Genomic DNA, 14,561 nt, shown 5'->3' with positions numbered 1-14,561 from the left:
ATAATCACGATTCAACACAAAATGTTAGTAATTTAAAGTCACGTCTGAGATTACCTTAATATATAGTCTTGGCTTCAAGTTGTTTTTGGTAGACCCGTTCTGAGTACTGTTTAGTTGTGTGCGTTGAATGATTGTGTGTGTGCGTGCAGTCTGTAGATCTGTGGTCGTGGACAGTCGTGGAACCCGGTTCGTTCAAGCCTCCGGTCTCGTCGTATCAGAAAAAGAAGAGTTGAGAATAAATTGAAATTAATGCAAGTTATAAGTTCTCTTGTATAGTGACGCCATAAAGTTGGGTTCAAATTTGTGTCGAAATCATAAGGATATTCAATAAACTTGCTGAAGGGGACTTTTTGGTACAGGTAAATACAATTTATCTTATCATCGTTGAACTTAAATGAGCGTGATAAATGGTGGATGTTGATTTTCGTATTCTCAATTAGTACAGGTTGTGAATACTTGGCATGTTAGTAGATATAATATTAGATAAGCTTTTATATAGATGGTACTTGTCCCAATTGGATTGTTACTTTTATAAAATCATCAGCTTCTTTCAGCGAAAGGAAGGACTGTCAATAACCCTTGACATGTGTCATTGCTTACGTGTCAGCTCGTACCTTCATTTTGTTAGATTATTTCCAAGTAATTTAGTGAAAAACTGCCAGAAGCACTTTACTAGCGCTACGCAACAACTATTATAACTGTGCTGCGGTATGTGTGCCTTTGAAAGTGCCTTACACACTGTACTTTTCGCTGTTAGAAATGTGCCGCTGGGATCGTAGATGATGAATGAAATTCATCACTACATTTGATTGGAGATTGTTTGTTATTATCTACGTTAGACTTTCGTTATTGTGTTCATCTTTTATTTTAGTAGCAAGAAATGGGCTATCACTAACAGTAATCAGATATTTTGTAATACTAAACTAGGGTAGGCGTGTGCGGCAGATCCAATGGAGCTGCAAGCATTGCTCGTCCTGTGCGGGGTGGGGGTCGCGGGCCTCGCCATGCTGCTGCTGATGGGGTTGTTCTCTGCCTCTGGCACCAGCTATGAGGAAGCAATAGCTCAACAACGCCGAGCTACCACTGAACTACTTGCTCTTGCTGAAAGCAAAAATAAGCCTAAAAAGAAGGAGAAGAAAGCTAACAAAAAGGTAATACTTCAAATAATCGGTAAACCTTAAATACACTAGACGCTACCTATAGTTAAATCCTACTATTGATTTCATACCTATATTAAACTTTTTTTGTAGCTAGAAAAATCTTTTACAGAAGTGAAATAATGACAATAATTAAAACTCAAGATCATAACCAAAACATGTAACTACCATAGTAAAATATTTCTAATAAATTGTTATTCTAACTAGAATCAAATTCAAATGATTGTACTTATATGATAAAGCCAGCTCAGCATGCTTGAATACAGCAAACTCCATAATCAAAGCAGGATCATTTATGTAGCAGCTGACAATTGTCTTCCATTCTTATAGTTTTGTGACAACAAGACCTACTAATTTAAATCTTGAAATTGTTATGAATACTAATATACACTTTTGTTATTAGAAAGTTCTCCTTTTCATTGGATATTATAAGTTGATTTGCTGAATATTTTCGGTCATCAAAATTAGTCTGGAATACCTTGCTTTTGATGAATGAAAATGTGAAATGTTTCATCATTTTATAACAATTAGAAGATTAACATAAATAAACAATCTTAATTAAGATATAAAAAGTAATTATAGAGCAATGATATTAATAAAAGCATGTATTTTAGTTAGCAAAGAAGGAAAAGAGCAAGGAGAGTGCAGTTGGGATGACGGGCAGTGAGCAGGAGAGTGAGGCACCAGTTGAGAGCGGAGTCGAGGACGATGTGGTGCCCGCTCCTAAGGGACATGTTGAGTTCAGTGCTGCGGTGGTAGTGGACGTGCCTAGGGATACCACACCTAATGTCAAGGTAAGAAATAACTATACTAGTAACACTTAACAAAAGTTCTAACTGGTTTGTGGAGCCTCTATGTAATTTCTATGAAGTAATTCTATACTGATAATAATAAACTGGACAGAAACAGAAAATTTTCATGTTTTCCACAAAAACACTTTATATTCATTTCTTGAAAATGTTTCTACTACATTACTCTCTTATCTTTTTGTAGCTGTCTAATAAACTTTACTGTCTCATTAAATTCTTATAGGCATGATAGCATAAAAAACATGACTTGTACTTTTCAATTAGCAACCTTATAGAATATTACAAAAAATACATATAAGTTCTTATCAAGCTATTTAAATACAAAAAATGTTATCTAAAAATGTGGTATGAAAAGATAGAGTTCAGAGTAATCAAAATCACTATAGATTAATTTTGTTTTGATTAAATCTTGGCCACTGGAGTCATGGCATACATCTTCAGTACTTAAGGTTTTTGATAGCCATCTTTAATATTTAGATTTGTATCTAAATATCTTAGATACAAATCTCTATACTGATATTATATTTGTATGAGGAAAATAAATCCACCTTAATTATTTTATTCAATAGTACTCTTAATATCCCACCCAAAACAAAAATGTGAAAGACTGCCAAGTTCGATAATATGGGAACGCTTCGCCTATAAAAGAAGTGAGATCTGAATAAGTACCAAGTTCCATACACATACCTCAGTTAAAAATAGTTACTTTTTAATGATGCTACTTGGCAAGTTTTCACACACCTTGTTATAAACCTACTAAATGCAATGAATCAAGTATTTAATTTTCTATTAAAACTTGCCAAGTAACATCATTAAAAAGTAACTATTTTTAACTGAGGTATGTGTATGGAACTTGGTACTTATTCAGATCTCACTTCTTTTATAGGCGAAGCGTTCCCATATTATCGAACTTGGCAGTCTTTCACATTTTTGTTTTGGGTGGGATTTCATTTATTTTTGTAAGGTTGTTTATTTTATTTTTTTCATATGACTAAGTTAGTTAAGGAAATGACTCATTTATACTATCTTTCAGATTTTTTAATATGCACGCTTCTTACAAAGAAATGAACTAGATTTACCAACTGACTGACATTACATTTTATCATATATTATGTTTGTGGATCAAAGTTACACATTCGTTATTTTCGAAAGTGACTCACACTTGGCCGTTTTCAGATTTTTACTTTACTTTGACTAAATACAAACCTTTGTAACGAATTTCAGATCGGTACGACCATTCGAAGATATATTATATAAATATAGATAAATTTAGTTCGTTTTAGTTCCTTAGGGGTATAAAACACCTTCATTATTTTAAAACCGACTCACACTTGACCATTTTCAGATTTTTCCCTTTACCTTGACATAAAGACCTACCTCCATGCCAAATTTCAAGTCAATACGACCATTGGAAGTGGTCTAGGTTTTTGATGAGTGAGTCAGTCAGTCAGTCAGTCAGTCAATCAGTGAGTGTATAGTAAAAATAGCGATTTTCTGACGTCAATATCTCAAGACCTACAATAGGTATATTAATGAAATTTTGTATTTTAGATAAGTGACGGGGTCTCAACAGATACTTGAAATTTGATATGCGTAAATAAAATAGATTTTGAGTTATAGGGTGTTCGAATTTGGCCCGAAATGGTTCGTGTAATATAACCCACGGCCGGTGTGTCGCTTTTTTTGCTCGAACTTGGCGGACACACTGCCGTGTGTCTAGATTTAGCATGCTATAAGTATACAAACAACTTATTTAGGTTCTTCAACAGAAAAGTAGCATACATGAAAATTGCTAGAGACAAAGTAAAATATTGAGTAGTTTAAAGTTCACTTGCATCTTTTATATGGGTGGTCTATTGGTATACTATTGGCTTAAACTGGAATGTATCGGGATGGGTGTATGCTGGAAAGTAATTAGTAGATAGTTAATCCCTTGGGTCGGGTCTACTATAGTACGACGATGTCTGTACAGATCCGCAAACGCGGCAAGGATCCTAAAGTAAAGCCGATCTTGGTAAACAAAGAGGATCCGAGTTGCGTTAGCGATCCGAGCGCGCTGCCTGACCCCACCACCACCACTGTCGCCAACCACTTTGAGGAAATGCATCCCAAAGATGAGTTTGAATTGATGCATTCAACACTCGTCACGGAAAAAGTGAGTCTACACCTACGAACGTAATGTGTCGGCGATCTACTGTCTATGTGTGTGTGTCCGCTAACTTGTGACGTGGTGTTGTAGTTGACTGCAGTAGAACAATTAAACTTTAATCATACCACGGTTTTGGTTTAAAATGTCGTACAGTATGATATCATTGTTTGTAGATTTTCAAACTATGTAGGCATAAGTTAAAGTAAATGTTGTAAATTGTAAAAAGCTGTATTATTAATTACCAATTAATATAGTAGTCTCATTTGCTTCGCATGCAGTACTAAGGCTAACTACAAATAAAGCGATTCGTTAGTTACAGTAGTAGTGTGTCGACTCGTTTTATTGTTTACATCATTAAACACATATCAGACTCATATTCATACTCCATGTCTTTGGTGTCACTGTTTTATGTCGTGTCGTGACTACATTGTAAGACTATCTATATCACTATTGATGCACGCGCATTCGTAAGCATGTTTCAATACTAATTAACAATAGTTTATATGATAAAGTAATCGCATGTTGTTGATTAATGAATAGATTCATTAAAATTGCAATATTATGATGTAAATATTTTTAGGCCTCCGAGAAAGTGGAAGAAGCAGCGGAAAAGAAAGAAGTGAAAGTAGCTAAGGCCGCTAAGGGTAGCAAGGCAGTAGCTAAGCCCCCTGCTGTAGTTGAGGTCGCTAAGGAAGAGGTCACTCGTGAGCGACACAACAGTGGCGAAGGAGCGAAGGAACAGCGCAAGAGTATGTTCATACATATTGAAGTTTTATAATTATATTTGAAATTAGTTGAACATATATCTCAATTAGTACTTCTCAATTTAGGCAAGAAGATTGAGAAGAAGTCCTCAGAAGAAGTGAGTGAGATTGTCCGTGAGGAGGTAGTTCCGCCTCTGAATGCGCCGCAGCCGAGCGAGCTCACGACCGACAAGCTGCTGAAGCAAGCGCTGGCGAACGCGCCGGCGCCGGCCGCCTCCCCGCCCGGCAAGAACAAGAAGAAAAAACCAGAGCCCAATGTGCTCTCGCTTATGGGTCAGTCGTTGGCACTTAACATTTTCTTATTCGATAGCATGATAACATTTTACATTTTTAAATCTGAAAATTAACTGAGTTCAATCATGTACCTATAATCTTCTCCTAAGTCTGACAAATGCTATGCTGAATACCGGATCAAAATCGGTTCGGCCAAGTGTGAAATACTTGCGCACAAACACATATTCTGGTCAAATTGAGAACCCCCTTTTTTAAACTTGGTAAAAAAGTATGGTCTTTTATGCGCATACTTAGCAATATGTTTGTGGTTAGTAGCGGGCGACAGCGGCGGCGTGAACGTGGGCGAGCTGGTGCGCGTGGTGCGCGAGGCGGTGCTGTCGCGCACAGAGATACAGATCCTCACCGACGCGCTGCTCAACAAGCACCACGACCCGCTGCCCGAGCACTCCGAGTGGACCGAGGTACGTTACACACTTGACGGCCCTGAACATGTTTTTTTTTTTGTGTGAAATCATCAGATGACCCGCTGGTGGGTGCAGGGTGAAGGAGTGTCAGACTCATATAGGCTAAAACCCATTATGTTCCACCTTAAGCCCTTTATGTACCACTGCTACGGTAATTCTTTTAAACAATCCCGCCGCCGCGGCAGGTTTTGGCCCTGGAAGGCCCTTCTGGGGTTTGCTGACTCTGAGGAGCGCATGGCAACACTCGCGCCTCCTAGGAGACGGGCCGAAACTCACCATCCACATACCAACATCGCTCGATTTTTTGTTTAAGGGACCTCTAAATATGTAAATACGTTTTTGTGACTTATTGAAAAAAATACAAAAATCTTGTTGAAACGGACTTTCGGAAAGTTAGATTCGCGTTTGTCCGGTTTTATCAGGTAGTTGTAAAGCTTACAATAAACAATGATATTCCAAACCACTTGCGCAAATAAAATTATGACTAAAGTCAGATCTTGATGACCCTCTAACATTGTGTGATAATAAAAGTCAAACATAACATTTTGCAAATAATATGCCATAAGTTTTTACATTGTTACCTACTGGCAGTTTTTATTACAAAATATGTACTAGTTAGCTTGACTGTCTAATGCTGATTATATTTCATCCATTTATGGTGTGAATACTAAAACTTTGAGATGACAAATTCCAGAACTATAAATAAAGGTTCTGGTTACGCAACAAAATCTAAACGCCGACTCTCCAAATACCTAATGCACACTTGTTATTATTTTTATTGCACTAAAACACATGTGCAAACTATTAATGATGACATCATCATACATTTGTGTCTTAGATTGAGTTACATAACTTATGCTTTGGTATGTTTTTGTTCATGCCAGGGTCCCAACGATCCTATTCAGAAGCTGAAGAAGCAGTTGGCCGATAAGGAGAAGGCGCTCGCCGATGAGATTGAGGCCTCTCAGGCTCTACACGCCAAGCTTAAGGAGCTCAGGTAATGTTAATGACCATATTATCAATTTGATGCATAGATACGAAAACGTTTTTGATGTGTTAATTTACAATTTTAAGTTAAGCATAATAGAAAAAACCACATTAGAAAAATATGACGTCTTTTTTTGTAATAGTTATAAAACAGCTCGCCGAAGAAGCTCAATTATAGAAAAAATTAAAACTAACCGTCTTATCACAAACACTTTTAAACGTCTGTTGAATACTCGTGTAAAAAATGTCAGATTATGACGTTGAAATAAGGTTCGTTTTGCAGCTACACTTTTTAGACAAGTGTTCAACAGATGTTTAACTTTTTCTAGTGAGGCTATATATAATTCGTTTATGTTCTTATCGTGCATCTAATGTACTGGCACGCCGTCTCATTGGCGATGCCCACCATCGGGTTCGAGCCCGCAGCTAAATTTACGTCAAGCTTTGCAAGAAGTATAGCATGGTGTTGTTGTGTACAGGGGCGCGCTGAACGCGGAGCGCACGCGCGCGGCGGCGGCGGCGCGGGCGGCCGAGCAGGCGGCGGCCGCGGCGCGCGCGGAGCTGCACACGCAGCAGGCGCGGCTGCAGCGCCTGCTCGACGACAACCACCAGCTCGCGCAGGAGAAGCTCATGGTCAGTCCACTACACAGTGGCACACGCTGGTTGACCTGGGGACAAATTAATACATTCTTGTTCTCGTCATACAGCTGCAGTCCAAGTTGGGTGCGGAAGGCGAGGCACAGGCCGCGCGTGTTCAGATGGAGCTGCACATCCAGAGACTGTCTGAGGTAAGAGCACTTTCCTTAGGAAGTAAGAGTAAGGTCTTATAGTTTTGTCTTTATAAAGCTTGGTTGTGCACTTTAAGCCGATGTTCTGGTGTGATGAGTGTGTTTGTGTGGCACAGGCGGAGGCGACCCTGCTGGCGCAGCTGACGGGGCTGCAGGCGGAGCTGACGGCGCACGCGCTGGAGGCGGGGCAGCTGCGCATGGAGGCGGGCGCCGCGCGCGACTCCTGCGTCATGGCGCAGCAGCACGCCGCCGACCTCGCGCAGCAGCTGCAGGTAACGCGACACGCCGCACTATACTCGCGTAGCTGACAACATTTCAAGTCTTCATCACCTTCTGAGCCTTTTACCAACTATGTTGGGGTCGGCTTCCACAACAACAATTCAAGTGCCCTACAGAATTTATTCGAAAATTTAGGGTTTATTTAGCACAGACGAACGAAAGATGAGCAGAGATGCCATTAGGTAGGTAAATCAGGTGTCTTCTTGTAGGTTACTTAATGTGCAATAGGCGTGATCAAAATGGTCAGTTACTGGAACTAACAAGGCGTTTGCGTTCCTTGTCAAATCAAGACTGATCTGTCAAAGATTGGTGATTCGTTCTTTTTTTTAAATGTGCGGGTTCGAAATGCGTATGAGTTCGGAGCTGGTAACTTACCTCGTCCCCCGAACTCGGGGGCCTCGGTAGTGGTGTGCGCTGGTGGTAGTGCGGCAGGAGTCACTCGCAGCTGGTGTTGCAGGACGCGACGCGCGCGTGCGGCGAGCTGGAGCAGCAGCGCCAGTGCGCCGCGCACTCAGAGCAGCGCGCGCAGCAGGACCTAAGACAGGCACAGGAGCGACTCGCAGGTACGTTGTACTTTAACACTACTTAGTCAAGTACCATGTATCTTTGCTAGTTTGACGGTTGCGCATTACGCAATAGGCATGATGGTTAAAAAATAATAAATATTTTTTATTTTAACAAAATATTAAATAAATTATTAAGATAAAACACAACACAAATTGAGTCTGTTTGAAATTTGTACTCAAATGTGACGTAACACGATATTTTATTGTGTCGACATATATCTTCGTTATTTTTGTTAGTGAAAATAAATATGTGTCAAATATTTTAAGGGTTAGATACCCTTAAAATAATGGACACATTTTTTTTTTGGCCAAAGATGGACTACTTACTCTTTTTCAGTCATCATGGGAATTAATTTTATGATAGTTTTGCAAACCTTTTTTTTTTTCAAATGGTTTTCTCAATTAAATCGTTTTTTTTTTAAAGAGAGCGCAGTACACGACATGTTACCCATTTTTTTAACTATTGTGTTGCATTCTTGCAGCCATGGCCGAGCTTCAAAATGAAGTGCAGAGATTGGCGAACCGCGCTCAGACTGCTGAAAGTAACGTTGAGATATTGAAGGAGGAATCTGAAAAACAGAAGCAACAGGTAAATACTGTCACCATACAGGAAAATAAACAATGTTATGTAAGAACATACAACATTAAAACTTGTGATTTGTTTACAGTTGTCCAGTGAAATAGCGTCGTTGCGTGAACAACTGGCCGCACGAGAGACTGAATTAGCAGAAATAAAACAATTGAAGGCGGCGCCTGCGCAGAACGGACTGCCAGCCAATGACCAAGTCAAGGTTAGTTACGAAATACATACTTTTTAAACATAGTCAACATCAGAAAATTTTACTGAAATTATGCTTGTTAATTTAGCACTTTTTTTTACATTTTTTCACCGCTTCCTAGTGATATGGCATAATTCTAGAAACTGTCTGAAAATCTTTATCTTATCCATGAGCACACGTAAATTAGCAAGAATTATTTACATGAACAAAACACCTATAAAAACTGCACTGTACTCATAGTAATCCAATTGGGTTCTAAGAAAGTCGATTACGCAAGTAACTTGTAGAACCTAGAGACAATACGTTTTCCTGTATATTTGACACGTAATCTCTTAGCAGTACTGTAAAGTTAATATTGAAATATTTATTACCAGCAGGCTGCAGAACTCGCGAAGGTTGAGAGCATAGTGGAGTCTCTCCGCGACGAGCTCGCGACGGCGCAGCGTGGCTCCCGCGACCAACGCGAACAGCTGACCCGCCTCCACGAACAGTTGCGCCAGTACCAGGATAAGAACAATGTGAGTTACTATGCATTTTTGGGACCATTTTTAGCTCTCTCATTTTTCATTTGGTAACATAGGACTAATGTACTTGTGAGTGTTAGAATTTCTAATATTGACAATAGAATATTGTGTATATGAACAAAATCTGTAAGGAATTATATTTTTAGGATAAGTGCAGTTCGTATCCCCGCATTGTATGCTGGTTTTCTCTTTCCTTTAATTTCTTCTCATCAAAAGCATGGTTCAATAACTAGACAATTAATACAAATCTTTTTAATTTTACCATCTCACAATTTAATGAAGCTGCTTAACTCGTCCCGCTTAGGAATTGCGAACTAAAAACTGGAAAGTAATGGAGGCGTTACAATCTGCCGAAAAGGCTCTACAGACGAAAGCGGCAAGGGCGATGCCGGCCCAAGACTCGCTGCGCGTAAGTCCCGCTTTATATATTGTACAGCGACCAATGTTACCGAGTACACTCGCATGTACATTCATCTTCGGCCGGCTTCGCTTTGTTGTTTATATCCATTGCTAACATATCTATGCAATCCTTTAGATGGAAATAGAGCGATTGTAAATATTCTTTGATGGAGATATAGCTGTATCTTGTAGGAACATCTAATTATTATTCTTGTAAATCATTTCCTTTCTTCTTGATACTTTCGATCACTGTAATAACAATTCAATGTTGATTGTGATTTTTGACCTAGTTGCAAAAATTCAAATTACTCGTTGTTATGCAAAGGACGCCATTGCAAAAGCACAAGAAGCTCAGTACGCCGAGGTGGCGAGTATCCTCCGCGCGGCGTGCCCGGCGGCGGCCCCGGGCGCGGGCGCGGGCCGCGACTGGCTGCAGAGCTTCGCCGCCAACCTGCGCGTGCAGCTGCACCCGCCCGCACCCGCTCCCGCCGAGTCCGCCGACACCGACGCCAGGGTCAACGACCTCATCCAGCAGAATGAGCAGTCACAGAGCCTCGTCGAGAAATACAAGAAGATTATTGACGACACCGTGAGTATTTTTCTAGTGCTATGGAAAATTCATATCCTTTCAGCCGTAGGAGTTAAAGATAAAAAGTTATTTTTATTCAAAGTAGGCACAAAATGAGTAGTTTTTGAAAGTCCCTTCCTATGTTTTTGTTCTGAAGGGTAAAACAAAGCAACACAAATGTACAGCTTGTAAGGTCCTTCCTTCATTGATTTCCAAATATTTGCATGGAATTTTTTTTCACATCTGATTGATCAGCATTGTATATAACAGGAAGGAGTATTGAGCCGCCTACAACAGAACGTAACGTTAGAAGAGCAGCGGTGGGCGCAGCAGCTGGCTGAGAAACAACGCGAACTTGATGATCTCCGGCAGCGCACCGTACTGCAGGTACAATGTTAACAATAGATTGTTCATTCATTCAATCTTACACTGCTTTTTAGCACCTTACTCATAAACTTGGAAACTGTATTTTAAAAATATATAAAATTTCTATATAGCCAGTATAGAACCGTTTTTTTTTTTCTTATGATAAATCATCAAATGACTCCACCCGCTGTGGGTTAGCAGCGGAGTGTCAGACTCTCACGGATTACAACCCATCATGCTCCTTCGAAGGCCTTTTATGTATCAGGGCCGAGGTAATTCTGTCGAACAATCCCGCAGCCCCGAGTATAGAACAGTTGATTTTGAAATAATTTAGGTTGTATTTATGAATGTTATTTGTACGTAGGAACCTCTGGCGTTTGCATACTCCTGCATAGAGAACGCATTGCCTGCGATCGTAGAGGAGGTACAGATAACAGTGATGGTTGTGTTCGCACTCTGTGTGCTTTTGTGTTCTTACGTCGAGGCCACAAACCAAAGCGTGTTACCTCTTTTTCGTGTTACTTTTTAAAATTCTTATTTTTATATTTTTGATTGTAGGATGTTTTTCGAATCCACAACACATGTGTTGACGTGGTAATTCCAGGGAATTTAAGATCCGTAGCAAGTTAAAGAAATACTTGAAAATAAAACTTAAAAAAAAAAAAACAGTAATTTAATTTCTCAATCTTTATACATTATCATGGACAATTCTCCCAGTTTTCGATAAGACATAATACTAACTTAGGGAGAACAGATTTGTAGACTCAAAGTTCGAAGTTAGTTTTTTATGTGTTCCTATCGGCTGTGGGCTCTAGTCATCAGCTTTCAAATGAACATTTTCATATTCTTCTTTATTGATTGTCCAACAATGTTATTGCGCATTTGCTGGTGATGGTTGTTCGTAATTAATATCATGTTTTAAATTTAACTGTTACCTACAGATGCAAAATAAAATCGACTCATTGCAAGAAGAGCTACAACAAGCAAAAAAGTCCAATCACAACCACACTTTTGCTGACGCGGAACGGAGCGCTGAGGTAAATTTCAGGAAATATATATTTATACTACATGAGATTACGTTTTGGAAACCATATCTGTCACGTTTCTGTTTGTTCCAGGAAAGACTTATGGCTGGTTTATCTGACAAACACAGTGTAGACGTCAGCAATGGACCATTAAAGGTAAATATAATTTTTGCATTCTGAAATAAAAAAATAGTATACATAGAATAACTTGAATTGTTAACCAACTTTGTTTGCAGGTTGGACTGGACGAGAAATAACAAGAGGCAAGCGTTGGCGACGAAGTATCGAGGTGTCATTCCTGTCCAGTGCGAGCGCACAGGTAACATAGCATGCGCAGACGCCGCCGTCGCGCTGCCGCTCAGATGTATGTTACTATTAATCGATATTTATAATGTAAGGGACTTGCAAACTAATGTTCAGAATGTAAAGTTATATCATTGATCACACTCGACAACATACAATCGCAATATCGTCCGTATAAGTATTTACAAAACTGGATGAAATTGCATCAGAGTAATGTTCAAGTTTGTGTTTTAGTAGTACTTTACAATAAATTATAAATAAGTGTACTGTTCATTAAACAACTCTCATTAAAAATGCAATGTAATCTATTTTAAATTAGGTTTAAATTTAATATGCCATAACCAGTTGTTGGGTTATAAGGTCGGGCAGCAAGTTTTGGGGCAGCAATGGTTTATATAAAAGACAAAATATGTCACTGATTGTTGCTCTTCTGCCAACGACAATGCAATCAATACAAAATGTATACTTGAAACTGGCAGTGCAGTAAGCTAATCGGTACAAAAAAGGCAAACAAAAACTTTATATTTTAAGGCATTAATAAAATATTTGGTATTACACCTTTTATAATCGAAAACATGATGCTGCCATTCCTTTTATATCCTTTCTTTTAAATTATTAAAAAATGGGGTGTTGCAATTTGAATCAGATTGAGGATACGTACCAATAAATTATGTGTAAAAAATTCGGACTGTTCCACAGTATTGGTTTAATTTGTGAAATTTAAATTCCTAATGATATGATATGTTGTTAGTGCTTTGGGACTGTGTAAGCAATACTGTGAAAATTTATGACTAGGATAACATCTCGAACTATTTAGTAATGGATTATTATTGTTACATTACACAAAACACATGTTATGCAAGCACTTAGGAACGTCCTTACATCAGGGGCTCGACACACGTAATCGCTTCATAGTAGTATATGAACCTCAGAATCAAGATAAGCTTAATCTATAAATAGCAATTATTCAATTTTCTATTATAATAAATCCATTATGGATTCCGTCGTTAATTTATGAAATCTGTCTATGTGTAACTCAATAAAACGCGAATCAAATTGTAACCGTAAATATTATGTATTGTGATGTGAATTATAATGAATTAGTTGTGGTAGTAGAGCAATATTGATGATGATCTTGAAAATTTTATTATTTATTTAATTTGAATTACTATGTAGTTAGATAAAAAATATTTAAAAGTAATACCTACAGTTGTATATTAAGGCAACGATATATTTATTGTGACGTGCGATTGTATATTGGATAAAATTCCCATTTTCCTATTCTGATATACCCTATTTTTAATTTGCCGAATTAACAATTTTCTATTCTTAATAATTTTAAGGAATGTTATTTACTCTTTAGAATTATATTATTATTTATAAATATTTTTTTATCTAGCGCATAATCATTTTTGTCAGTGCCTTAGGGTAAGATTTGAATTTAAAATGCTGACTGTTTTATTTCTAGAAATAAATAAATCAAATGCTTGTTAACAATAAGATCTAGTTTGAAGTTATTTTTATGTTATTTTTTTTATTTAATTTCAATAGTGTATGACGAGTGTAGTGTATCACTGTGTCAAATGTTCTGAATATACAGTAGAACATCCGTATACACTACCGGTTTGGTTCTGCGTTTTCATTTGTTTATGAACTACGTTTTCGCTGCGATGCCGGTATGGTGATGTAGGGATTGCCGACATATTGAATTGACATTTCTACACGAGAAACGCATGATCATACCGGGTTTCAGCACCCACTGCATCTAAAGAAACTGCAGATACCGAATCAGTGACTACGGTGTCACCTAGTAATAATATTATGAAATCTAATTGTATAATACGTAAGCCACTTTGTATGATAATAGAAAGACATCAAATAAACTATTTCCTAATTTTATTTTTGTTCTTATTTATGGATGACGGATACCTTTATTTTTAACGTCGCCAAAAGTCATCAAATGACCCCTCCCGCTGTGGGCTAGCAGAGGTGAGGGAGTGTCAGACTCTTACTGACTAAAAACCATCGTGGTCCGTCGTAGTCCTTTTGTGTTCCAGGGCCGCGGTAACTCTTTCGAACAATCACGCAGCCCATGATAGACACCTCAGACAAACAAGTCGTAGATCAAAAGGAAAATCACATATGAGGTGCAGGCATGCCCGGTCCAGGTCAAAAAGCAGCAAAGATAGTGGTGGTAAATCATATCACCAAAGTAAGACAACAACCAAATTATGATTTTTTTCTGATGAAAACCACGAAAACTGAAACCGGGCTCACATTGCTCAAATAGTGATTAACTGAATTAAAAAAAAAAACTGACACTGACATATCCTAATTGATTGACAGAGTGTCAGTCAAATGTCAGAAGAAGCTTCCGTCCGTCCATACGTTTACAGATTC

General features: G+C 38.4%; 1 protein-coding gene across 10 annotated transcripts; it reads left to right on the top strand.

Moving 5' to 3' along the window:
* The first annotated feature begins 106 nt into the window (after positions 1-106).
* On the top strand, positions 107-14,060 carry LOC110373394 (ribosome-binding protein 1). 10 transcript variants are annotated; one of them, XM_049848624.2, is made up of 22 exons: positions 107-359; positions 928-1,151; positions 1,772-1,951; positions 3,939-4,121; positions 4,696-4,864; positions 4,946-5,152; positions 5,429-5,574; positions 6,462-6,574; positions 7,044-7,197; positions 7,272-7,352; positions 7,469-7,624; positions 8,089-8,194; positions 8,680-8,786; positions 8,866-8,988; positions 9,354-9,494; positions 9,805-9,909; positions 10,225-10,488; positions 10,738-10,854; positions 11,198-11,257; positions 11,775-11,870; positions 11,952-12,014; positions 12,095-14,060. In XM_049848624.2, exons 2-22 carry the CDS (start codon positions 951-953, stop codon positions 12,113-12,115), a joined length of 2,793 nt encoding a protein of 930 aa, XP_049704581.2. In that variant the 5' UTR covers positions 107-359; positions 928-950; the 3' UTR covers positions 12,116-14,060. The 10 variants fall into 10 exon arrangements, with proteins under 10 accessions (XP_049704581.2, XP_049704574.2, XP_049704575.2 ...); XM_049848617.2 differs by having other exon boundaries at positions 9,351-9,494; XM_049848618.2 differs by having other exon boundaries at positions 5,426-5,574.
* The last annotated feature ends 501 nt before the right edge of the window (positions 14,061-14,561 follow it).

This window comes from Helicoverpa armigera, chromosome 20 (genome assembly GCF_030705265.1).
Source record: "Helicoverpa armigera isolate CAAS_96S chromosome 20, ASM3070526v1, whole genome shotgun sequence".
Lineage (NCBI taxonomy): Eukaryota > Metazoa > Arthropoda > Insecta > Lepidoptera > Noctuidae > Helicoverpa > Helicoverpa armigera.
Note: the sequence above shows the minus strand (reverse complement) of the source record. Positions and strands in the feature narration are given on the sequence as shown.

Bases quoted from the DNA above. Each gene is read 5' to 3' on its own strand.
- LOC110373394 (XM_049848612.2), top strand. From the start codon at position 951: ATGGAGCTGCAAGCATTGCTCGTCCTGTGCGGGGTGGGGGTCGCGGGC. The intron at 7,625-8,088 runs GTAACGCGACAC...CTGGTGTTGCAG, and splicing joins ACCTCGCGCAGCAGCTGCAG to GACGCGACGCGCGCGTGCGG. The intron at 10,489-10,737 runs GTGAGTATTTTT...TGTATATAACAG, and splicing joins AGAAGATTATTGACGACACC to GAAGGAGTATTGAGCCGCCT.